A 12,182-nucleotide genomic window follows, 5' to 3' on the forward strand; every position below is an offset into this window, starting at 1 on the left:
AAAAAATCTTGCTCTCCATATTTTAGCGCTATCGGATCTGGCATTACAAATCTTGCATTTTGAATTTTGCACCTGAAAATATCAACTTAAAATTAATCATAACAATTCCTCTATATAAAAAAATTTTGTTAGTCTTTCGTTGCGTGAGAACAGTCAGAGGTTTGAGCACCGAAACTTTTCAGAAAATTTTCACACAATTTCATGGGATTGGAGGAAATTAGCGGGTAGATTGACATAAAATAGCCGCGATAGCTTCGTAGATCTGCATTCTGAAAAATATAGTAAACTAGCGGACCAAAACAGAAATTCCTTTTTATTAAGTGCTGAAATGTCATATTTTGATTACGAATCTCCTTAATTTTTTTGCAGTTTCTATTAGCTGATCAAAAACAACCTTGAATTAGAGGGAGACACATTCGCTAGACCTTATCTCTTTGGTTTATAGTTAAGAAATGTTAATCTCAGAGTGAGGAAGTAATTTTAGGGAGTGATGTAAGTCATGTGTGACCCGATAACTAATCAAGAGAAAAAACAAAAACTGACTCCAAAAATAGTGAAAAATAATCTCACGATGGCAATTAAGTTGAAATCGCAAAAGCAAATGAACAAAAATCAATCTTGAAGAAATAGTGACGTCATGCGGCTGCAACAGAAATGTTCACGACAAAATTAAAAACATAGCTGGACAGGTCCTGGCACAATTCAACAACCTCCCTTGACTAATCAAGACTAAACCAAGAAATGGATTGGGAAAACCATTTAGAAAAACTTTTATCAAAAAATAGAAATGAGAAAATAGCAAAAAAGTCAATAGCCTGTGGACAAAAAACCGAGAGAAAATTTTTGTTCAAACACTTTTTTTTTCACTCTATTTTGCAATTGGACTGGAAAAAAGCACGTTGCAAAACCGCTTGCTTTTTCGCTCCACCTACTGCTAGGGCTTGAACAGGATCATCTCCAATTTTACTTTAAAAATCATGAAAAGGTGTGAACAGATCTATAAAAAAAACATGACAGAAAGAACTCCGGATATAACTCGAATTAAAAAAATCTACCATAATTATTAAAGAAAGAACTTTCTACTTAATTATACAATCAGTTTGGAAAAGTAACAATTAAATGGTATCTGACAAAAAATAAAAGCATTTGATAAAATTCCTTACAGGTTGTGACACCAAAACTTTTTTGGCAAAAACATTGCGATATGGTTAGTCTCCATTTATCAAAGTTTTCACAATTGAAGGCTGAACGAACAAAGATGGTTTCTACAGAAAAAAAATCAAACCAAAGAAAAAAAAGATTATTAAAAAGTTATTTTGAGAAAAATTATTATCATTCTTCCATTGCAAGCAATTACTTGCCCAAAACCCGACAAAACCAGAATAAATAATAACAAAATATTCAAAAATAAAAAAACCCTTGGAGTAAAGTTATTAGCCTAATAATTGGTGGCAACTCTTAGGAGCAACCCCTATAAGATAAATTAATCTTTAGCCAAAATTTGCTAAAATTACTCCGTTATAGGTAGGTAACCCAACTCAGAATTAAAATCGACCGAATCAAAAGGCAGTAAAAACTGAGGATTTTTTTTAATTCAGAGAACTCACCAAACGCCTTAAGATTTGAAGAAAAAACAATGACACTTAAAATGCCTGCAACATGATAAAATGGTTAAAAAAACCCCTAAAAATTGAGTCTAAAAGTGTACTAATGCTTAAGATATTCAAAGTTATTCCAAGCGCACCATTCCTAGAGTATAAAACTGAGACAAACACTGTGACCTGAGAAAATTGGAGTTTCTACAAAACTAACTACTTTAAGATGCCGCATGTAATAAAAAAAATTCGGTCGCTAACCGAAAACTTTTCGTTACCTATTTTTCTCGCTCTCTCTCAAAAATATGGCATGAAAAGAAAATCACTCCTTTTTCTTTCTACTCTTCTCTTTCCTTCCGCAATTTGACCTAAACACTTAGTTTTCACGCATTTCATTTCCTTTTTCAAAAACACTCCAACAGAATTACAGGTAAAAAAGACGCTCCACCAATACTCCTCCTCGAGTCCTAAAATGACAGCGCCGCAATACAATTCAAATTCTTTGAATTGATAAAACCAAGAGAATGCAAATAGTAGCCCCAGCTATTGCTTTGTGGGTATTGAAAAGATGACAACTGTTGTAGTATTGATCAAATGTTGTAGACCTAAACGGCTAAACTGGATTTTAATGCTGATCATTAACTTCTTTCATAGCCTCTGATCCGCTTTTTTGTAAGTTTGTTTTTTGACCCACAAGTTGTAACGCCCTAAAGTGAAGATGTAAAACCGGAAATATTGCTGAAACCAAATGAATTAAAACACTTAAAACTTAAGAGAAAACATCCTAGAAAGATAGCAAAAGCGGTCCAGCCCCCCACCCCACAAGTGGATAAGCGGAGCTAGAGCATTATCATGGCTTTTAAATGTTTGAGACCCTAAACTACGCCACTTCTCTTTAAAATTTTAGAGCTTTTAGAGCAGCAGTCATTTGAAGAAGACAACAATGTTTGAAATTTTAAGGAGGCGTTCATACAAGACTTTTGGAGTGCACACTGAAGCATACAAAGACCCAAAACCAAACTATAGCGCCCATAACAATTTCATTGGCGTTGGATCCATCAAAAAATCGATAATCTAGAGAGAAATGAATACATTGAATCCTATATTCTGAAAAAGATTGTAAACCTGTTTGATGGCCAGTTCAAATCTTCCCGTGTCGGCCATTCTGTCTGTCTTCTTGTCAATGACTACCTTGACCGTGTCCTCTAGTACCTGGGCACACATTGTGCGAGTGATCTGGGTTGAGGGCGTGAGGGCGGGGGAGGAGTTGATCTCAATAAGCCACACACTCAGATCACTTCCTATCACAAAGTCTGCTCCATACAGCTCAAAACAGCCCTGAAAACATTTCTCATACATTGAGTACATGAACGACACATTTTTCTTTGACAAATAATGATAAAGAACGGACTAACATGTGTGTGTGTGTGTATTTGTGTGCATGTGAGTGTGTGTGTTTGTGTGCCTGTGTCTGTAAATGTGTATGTGTTTGTTTGTGTGTGTATGTTTATCTGTTTGTGTGTTGTGGGTTTGTGTGTGTGTGCGTGTATATAGATGTATGTGTTCCTTTGTGAGTGTGTATGTGTACGCATGTATGTGTATGTGTGTTTGTGTGTGTGTGTTTGTGTGTGTAAGCGCAAGCGTATAAATTTGTGTGTGTGTGTTTGTGCGTGTATGTGTGTGTTGTTTGTAGGTGTGTGGGGGGAGGGCGAGGATGGAGGGGGAGTATGGACAAGGGGAGTGGGGGCCAACTGCTGAGCCAGTTAATGCCCTACAGTCTTAACTTGTTTATCATATTTTTGAGAACGAAAAAATTAAACGGGTCAGATAAAAAATAGGCCAAGTGAAAAATCGAAAAAAAAGATCACAGGACTAATATAGTTGCTGAAAATTCGTTTTCCGAGGAATTAAAAATTGAAAAGGACTTGAGAGAATGGTGTTTATGTGTGTGTGTGTTGGTAAGTTTGTGTGTGTGTAAGTATGTGTATTGTGTGTGTGTTTGTGTGTGTGTAGGTTGTAGGTGTGTGGGGGGAGGGCGAGGATGGAGGGGGAGTATGGACAAGGGGAGTGGTGGCCATCTGCTGAGCCAGTTAATGCCCTACAGTCTTAACTTGTTCATCATTTTTTTGAGAACGAAAAAATTAAACGCGTCAGATGAAAAATAGGCCAAGCGAAAAATCGAAAAAAAAGATCACAGGACTAATATAGTTGCTCAAAATTCGTTTTCACAGGAATTAAAAATTGAAAAGGACAAGGACCTGAGAGAATGGTGTTTATGTAAGTGTGTGTGCAAGTGTTTTTGTGTGTAAGTATGTGTGTTGTGTGTGTGTGTTTGTGAGTGTGTATAAATGTGTGTGTGTGCATGTGAGTATGTGAGTGTTGGTGTGTCTGTGTGTGTATGAGTGCGTGTATATGTGAATTTGTGTTTGTTTGTGTCTGTATGTGTAAGTGTATGTGTATGTGTTTGTTTGTTGTGTGTTTGTGTGTGTGTGGTTACATGTGTGTGCAAATATATGTTTATGTGTTTGTTTTTGTGTGTATGTGTGTGCATGTTTGTGTATGTGTTTTTGTGATGTGTGTTTGTGTGCGTGTCTGTTTGTTTATGTGTGTGTATAGGTATGATTTTGATTTGTATGTGCATTTGTGTGTGTTTGTGTGTCTGCGTGTATGTTTGCATGCATGTGTGTATGTGTTTGTTTGTGTGTGTGTACGTGTGTGTATGTGTGTACGTGTGTGTATTTGTGTAGTTGTTTTTTGTGTATGTGTGTGCATGTGACTGTGTGTGTGTTTGCGTGTATAAATGTGTGTTTGTGTGGTTATGTGTGTGTTGTGTGTTTGTTTGTGTGTGTATGCGTGTGTTTATATATGTGTTTGTGTTTGCGTTTGTGTGTTGTGTGTAGGTGTGTGTGAGGGATGGCGGGCTTGAGGGTGGATTATGAACAAGGGGAGTGGGGGGCCATCTGCTGAGCCAGTTAATGCCCTCCACTCTCAAATTGTTTAAGCTATTTTTGAGAATGAAAAATTCAAACGGGTCAGATGAAAAATAGGCCAAGCAAAAAATCTAAAAAAAAATGATCACAGGACTAATATAATTGCTGAAAATTCGATTTGTGAGGAATTAAAAATTGAAAAGGAACTGAGAGAATGGTGTTTATGTGTGTGTGTGTGTGTGTGTGTTTGTAAGTGTGTGTAAGTATGTGTATTGTGTTTATGTGTGTGATTGTGTTGTGTGTGCATGTGAGTATGTGAGTGTGTTGGTGTGTCTGTATGTGTATGAGTGCGTTTATGTGTGGGTTTGTGTTTTTTTGTGTGTGTGTATGTGAAAGTATGTGTGCATTTGTTTGTGTGTTGGGTGTCTGTGTGTGTGTGGGTGTATGTGTGTGTGCAAATATGTGTTTGTGTTTGTTTGTGTGTGAATATGTGTGCATGTTTGTGTATGTGTTTGTGATGTGTGTGTATGTGTGCGTGTGAGAGTTTGTTTACGTGTGTGTGTGTGTAAGTGTGTGCATGTGTGTGTGTGTGTTTGTGTGTGCATGTGTGTGTGTTTGTTTGTCTGTTTGTATATTGTGTACTCTTGTGTATATGTGTGTGTGTGTTTGTGTGTCTGTATGTGTGTGTGCTGTTTGTAGGTGTGGGGTGAGGGCGATAATGGAGGGGGAGTATGGACAAGGGGAGTGGGGGCCATCTGCTGAGCCAGTTAATGTGTGTGTGTTTGTGTTTGTAAGTGTGCGTGTAAGTATGTGTATTGTGTGTGTGTGTGTGTGTGTGTGTTTGTGAGTGTGTATAAATGTGTTTGTGTGTGCATGTGAGTATGTGAGTGTGTTGGTGTGTCTGTGTGTGTATGAGTGCGTGTATGTGTGGGTTTGTAATTGTTTGTGTGTATATGTGAAAGTATGTGTGTATGTATTTGTGTGTTGTGTGTTTATGTGTGTGTGGGTGTATGTGTGTGCAAATGTGTGTTTGTGTTTGTTTGTGTGTGAATGTTTGTGTATGTGTTTATGACGTGTGTGTGTATGTGTGCCTTTGTATGTTTGTTTATGTGTGTGTGTACATGTATGAATTTGATTTGTATGTGTGTGCATGTGACTGTGTGTGTTTGTTTCTATTTGTATACTATGTATGTGTGTCTATGTGTGTATGTATGTGTGTGCGTGTTTGTGTGTGTGTGTGTGCGTGTATAAATGTGTGTTTGTGTGCTTATGAATGTGTTGTGTGTTTGTTTGTGTATGTGTATATATGTGTTTGTGTGTGTTGTGTGTAGGTGTGTGTGGGGTATGGCGAGCTTGAAGGTGGAGTACGGACAAGGGGAGTGGAGGCCATCTGCTGAGCCAGTTAATGCCCTCCAGTTTCAACTTGTTCATCCTGTTTTTCAGAACAAAAAAATTAAACGGGTCAGATGAGAAATCGGCCAAGCGAAAAATCGAAATAAAAAGATCAGAGGAATAAAGTTGCTGAAAATTCATTTTGAGAGGAATTAAAAATTGAAAAGGACCTGAGAGAATGGTGTTTATGTAAGTGTGTGTGTGTGTGCGTGCGTTTGTAAGTGTGTGTGTATGTGTGTTGTGTGTGTGTTTGTGAGTGTCTATAAATGTGTATGTATGTGCATGTGAGTATGTGAGTGTGATGGTGTGTCTGTGCGTGTATGTGTGCGGGTATATGTGGGTTTGTGTTTTTTTGTGTCTGTATGTGTAAGTAGCTGTGTATGTGTTTGTGTTGTGTGTTTGCATGCATGTGTGTTTATGTGTTTGTTTGTGTGTGTACGTGTGTGTATGTGTGTAGATAATTTGTGTGCATGTGACTGTGTGTGTGTGTTTGTGTGTCTATGTGTATATTGTGTATGTGTGTATGTATGTGTGTGCGTGTTTGTGTGTATTTGCGTGTATAAATGTGTGTGTGTTGTGTGTGTATGTGTGTGTATATATGTGTTTGTGTTTGTGTGTGTTGTGTGTAGGTGTGTGTGAGGGTTGGCGGGCTTGAGGGTGGAGTATGGACAAGGGGAGTGGGGGGCCATCTGCTGAGCCAGTTAATACCTTCCAGTCTCAACTTGTTTATCCTATTTTTGAGATTGAAAAAATTAAACGGGTCAGATGAAAAATAGGCCAAGCTAAAAATTGAATTAAAATGATCACAGGACTAATAGAAATGCTGAAAATTCGTTTTGAGAGGAACTAAAATGTGAAAAAGACTTGAGAGAATGGTGTTTATGTAAGTGTCTCTGTGTGTGTGTGTTTGTGTTTGTAAGTGTGTGTGTAAGTATGTGTGTTGCGTGTGTGTTTTTGTGAGTGTGTATAAATGTGTATTTGTTTGCATGTGAGAATGTGAGTGTGTTAGTGTGTCTGTGTGTATGAGTGTGTGTATAAGTTGGTTTGTGTTTGTTTGTGTCTGTATCTGTAAGTATGTGTGAATGCGTTTGTGTGTTGTGAGTTTGTGTGTGCGTGTGGGTGTATGCGTGTTCAAATATATGTTTATGTTATCGTTCGTGTGTGTATGTGTGTGAATGTTTGTGTATGTGTTTGTGATGTGTGTGTATGTGTGCGTGTGTGTGTTTAATTATGTGTGTGTACATGTATGAATTTGATTTGTATGTGTGTATGTATTTGCATTTGTGTGTGTGTGTGTTTGTGTGGCTGTGTGTATGTGTGCATGCATGTGTGTGTATGTGTTTGTTTGTGTGTGTGTGTACGTGTGTGTATGTGTGTGCATGTGACTGTGTGTGTGTTTGTGTGTCTATGTGTATATTGTGTATGTGTGTGTATGTTTGTATGTATGTGTGTGCGTGTTTGTGTGTGTGTACGTGTATAAATGTGTGTTTGTGTGTTTATGTGTGTGTGTGTTGTGTGTTTGTTTATGTGTGTGTATGTGTGTATATATGTGTTTGTATGTGTGTTGTGTGTAGGTGTAAGTGGAGGATGGCGGGCTTGAAGGTGGAGTACGGACAAGGGAAGTGGGGGCCAGCTGCTGAGCAATTTAATGCCCTCTGGGCTCAACTTGTTTATCCTATTTTAGAGGACGAAAAAATTAAATAGGTTAGCGAAAAATCGAACTCAAATGCCCACAGGACTAATATAATTGTTTCAAATTTTGTTTTGAGAGCATTTGAAAATTGAAAACGACCTGAGAGAACTGTGTTTATGTTTGTGTGCGTATGTGTTTGTGTGTGCGTGTGGGTGTAAGTGTGTGTGTGTTGTGCATGTGTGTGTATGTGTTTGTTTGTGTGTGTGTGTATTTGAGTGTATGTGAGTATATGTTTGTATGTCTGTGTGTGTGTGTGTATGTGTGCGTGTATGTGTCTGTATGTGTTTGTATGTGATTCTTTGTGTGTGTATGTGTGTGCATGTATGTGTATGTGTGTGTATGTGTGCGTGTGTGTGTTAATGTGTGTGTGTGTTTGTGTGTGTGTGAGTGCGTGTATAATTGTGTGTGTGTATGTTTTTGTGTGTGTAGGTGTATGTGCGTGTATGAGTGTGTGTGTATGTGTGAAAGCATGTGTTTGTGTGTTTGTTTTTTGTATGTGTTTATGCGTGTTTAAGTGTGTGTATGTATGCGTGTATGTGTGTGTGTAGGTGTGTGTATGTGTGTGAATGTGTGTGAGCATGTGTGTCTGTGTGTTTATGTGTGTGTGTATGTGTGTGTGTTTGTGTGTTTACTAGTGTGTGTTGTGTGTGTTTGTGTGTGTGTGTGTGTGCGTGCGTATGCGTGTGTATATATGTGTGTGTTTGTGTGTGTGTATGCATGTGTATGTGTACGTGTGTGTGTATTTGTGTTGTGTGTGTGTGTGTGTGGGGGGGGGGTTGGGTGGATTATGGACACGGGGATTGGGGGCCAGCTGCTGAGCCAGTTAATGTCCTCCGGGCTTAACTTGTTTATCCTATTTTTGAGAACGAAAAAATTAAAAGGGTCAGATGAAAAATCGGTCATGCGAAAAATCTAATTAAAATGACCACATGACTAAAATAGTTGCTGCAAATTTCGTTTTGAGAGCAATTGAAATTTGAAAAGGACCTGAGAGAACTGACACTCGTTGCTACAGAGTAGTTGCTTGAGAGCAATTGAAAATCGTCGAATCTTAGTTAACAATTACAATTTTCGAGAAAGATTAAACCTATTGCTTCCAACTTGCATAAGACTTTGATACAGGCAATACAAAGGGTTTCGTGAAGTGATCATTTTTGTACACTTGTAACCGGTGTGACCGTACTTTGGCATTCTCCATGGATTCTTGGGAGCACTGCATGGCCCATGTTATGATGCTCTTCATTCGAGGGTAGATGGAGTCATGATACACGGTTCCATGGCCCTCCTCTCTACACCAAATTACACAATTCACTCACATTGACATAATTAATTATTTATAGACAGTAATCACTCAATTTCCCTTACAACTAACATAATATGACAAACTGTCAACTTCTCCAAGCGCTAATGAAGTCGAAAACGATAAATTCAATAACTTTATATGAACTGGCAGATACTGACCGAAGGTATTTGTCGAACTGGTCTGACGTCATCATGTTCTCCTCTGGCAGCTTATGTGACCTGTTCTTGTCATTCTGGAAGTACGCTTGGATCGAGTTGTTGGAGAGGTGTGTGCCCCTGTAAGGAAAAAGCTTTTGGTCCTTTTTTAGTCTATTCCTGACATTAATGAACTAAATTCAAAATTTTAAACGAGCCAAAACCTGGATCATTGGCTGTATCGATTTGTCTGGGTATTTTCATGACCAAAAACTGTCTGAATAGGTATTTCCATACGTTGAACGACCTTAACTTGGCCATATATGGAAGGATTCTGCAATAAATTTGAGTTCACTTAAACTGAGATCCTAAATGAATTAAATCGAGAAAATCTGGCCGTCTACGACCCTCAGTTATTAGATATTTTTCATAATAGAAATTCACAAATTTTTTGAAGCGTTTGAGCTTTAATTTTATATCATTAAAGCTCATTTAGTTTAATTTGGGGAGCAAACCACAAAGTGATATTTCAAAAACTCACTTTGGCTGCAAGTTGACATCGAATATCTCAGCCCGAGATACTAAACTGATAGCTGGAAAATCCCTCATAAATGTCATCTACAATCCATTTCAATCAACAAAGGCAAGTTGCGATTCAACAAGTTTCTGTAGTCTATTTTATTACCTTTTCAGCAAAATCTTAAGCTAAATCCAAAATTACATGGAATAATGAATAAGGGTACTTACATATAATGTTGCGATCAATGGATGGACGTCTATATCAATAATAAAGTTTGACTGCTTCGCTGAAATTGGGAAGCCCATATGAGAAAAGGAAGTTTTCACAAAATTTTCGACCAGAAATTCGGCTTTGAAAATGTTTGCATCCAAAAACACTATAACAATAACAGTTTGGTTTCTATTAAGCAATTAGAAAACGTAAAACTAATTTCCGAAGATATTATAGAATACCAGCTAAAAAATAAATAAATGTTCTGATATTTCGATGAAGTAAGAAAGAAGTTTTTCCTAAAATTACGTTCCCATTCAATGTTTAAGGAAAATTTTTTTGTTTTTGGCAACAGATAAAAGTTAAGCTGAATGAAACAAATTCACTCAACAATTGTAGAACAGTAGACAATCCGTTGGACCATTTGAACTATTTCATTCTATTAGATACAGAAAAATTTTTACACATCTCACTATAACTTACTCATTTCAGCTGAAAATATTCTTAAAATCTCAACAAGGAGTCTCAGTAATGTGCGTTGGCATATAATATTCCGACAGCGTTGATCCAAATTTTTGATTAAATTGTCTTCCAAAAGATGAAGAAATAGAAAACTTAAAAAAACTTTTGAATGAATTAAAAGAAAATTGTTTTAAACTCAAACCAATAAACGAATAAAACAATGCCAGTGTAGAGAACAAATGTGACATGTCATTAATAAGATTAAGAGGCAAGACAAACAAGCAATAAAATAACAAAAGCAAACATTAACAACGACAAAAGCTCAATGTAAATTTTTTAAAAACGCTTAACAATGTCAAATTAGTAGCATCACATAAAATCAAAATTTAACAAAGTAAGTTGTAATTCACTAAAAATATATAGGACATAACCTTAATTATACTAAGTAACATAAAGACAAAAAGAACACAAACGGAAAAGCTTAAAAATACGTTTATATATTTTTGAAAAATAAAACGATTTTTTTAAAATAATAAAAACCATTAGCTATCAACTGAAATCATAAATTATTTTCATTTATAAGTCCAAGAGAAGTCATTGAGACTTCTCATTAACGAGCATATGTCTTACGCCTAAAAAAAGCAACAATTACTGAAAACAATGGAAGCTTCAAGGAAATTTCGCAAAGAATCAGTTTCCAAGCCATTAAAGTCCTAAGCTATTAACTGAAATAAACTTACATATGAATAAATGGACCAGCATTCAAAGCCAGTGGGACAGATTGCTCATTTGACAAAACGTCAAAAATTGAATTCATACATGGCAAAAATTTTTCGAAGCACAAAAAATTTAATGAAAACTCGTAGAACCAAAGCCAGAAAACCATTTCGTAAGCATGAAAGCGGTATCTAAAAATTCAACTCATCAAAAAAGATCCAACTGGCCATTGGTTGACCTATGTTAAAACGTATTCCCGAATATATATTAAGACTACAAAAATAAAACGATGAAAACAGGCAGAAATCAAAAATTGATTAAAATTTTTCGAGTAAACGAAGTCGAAAGCTTTAAAACCATAACCTATTCAACAAAAGCCCAAGAGAAGTTCAGTTGCATTTTCGTTCAACACCACTGTTGGGATATGTTTATTGTCACTAATCTCCAAATTTGACAAGACACTGAAGAAAAGTGAACAAAATTCAAAATACGGACAAGTTTCTAAAGAAAACAATTTTGCGCAAACAAAGTGTTGAAGAAAGAAATAGAAACTTTGAGTTTCAACTTGAAGATAAATGATTTATATTTATTGGGCCTCATTTGCACATAAAAAGGTCTTGAGGTCTTGTAAATAATTGAACAGTAAAATGAAATCAATCAGTTGTAACAGCTTTTCGGAAATTTTCTTAAAAGAAACAGAACAAGCGAAACAAATTAAAAAACAACAAGCGACCTACGATAGTGCATTTTTGAGACAAGCTTGATTTTTCAAAAATTCAGCCTAATTGTTAGGAAAATGTTTGAATCAAATTGTTCAGCAACTTTATTTTGTTTCCAATATTCAAACCATTAACACTTTTTAAACCATTTTTAACCTACTTTTACCAAAAAAGACAAAAATGAGCAAAGATACGGAAAATATGAAAAAAGTAATTGAACTTGGTCAATTGTTCACTATATTTTAAACCTCTATAACTCTGTTGAAAAAGCGAATATAAAAAAGCTTTTTGGTTTTACATTCAACGCTGGACGGGTTCTCTTATGATAGTATTCACTAATAAAGGTGGGTTGGAACAACAATACAAAAATTTACCCGTAACTCAATTTTTCGTGAATATGAAAACATAAAAAAATTTACGTCAAAAAAATTGCTTTGAAACTTGCCCAAAATGCTCACCATTGTTATAACTTTCTGATTTTTGTTTGTGTCAATAGAGACTCTTTCA

The 12,182-nt window shown here is 36.3% G+C and overlaps 1 protein-coding gene across 1 annotated transcript in view; it reads right to left on the reverse strand.

Moving 5' to 3' along the window:
- LOC142334929 (protein monoglycylase TTLL8-like) overlaps positions 1-12,182 on the reverse strand; it is a 35,382-nt gene that overhangs the window by 4,759 nt on the left and 18,441 nt on the right. Inside the window, exons 5-7 of the mRNA XM_075383258.1 lie at positions 9,072-9,188; positions 8,794-8,899; positions 2,721-2,933 (exon numbers count right to left, since the gene is read on the reverse strand). Of these exons, the coding sequence (XP_075239373.1) occupies positions 2,721-2,933; positions 8,794-8,899; positions 9,072-9,188 (436 nt within the window). The remainder of the gene's footprint in view (positions 1-2,720; positions 2,934-8,793; positions 8,900-9,071; positions 9,189-12,182) is intronic.

The sequence above is a fragment of the Convolutriloba macropyga genome, chromosome 2 (assembly GCF_964194025.1).
Source record: "Convolutriloba macropyga chromosome 2, txConMacr16.3, whole genome shotgun sequence".
In the NCBI taxonomy this organism is placed as follows: domain Eukaryota; kingdom Metazoa; phylum Xenacoelomorpha; order Acoela; family Convolutidae; genus Convolutriloba; species Convolutriloba macropyga.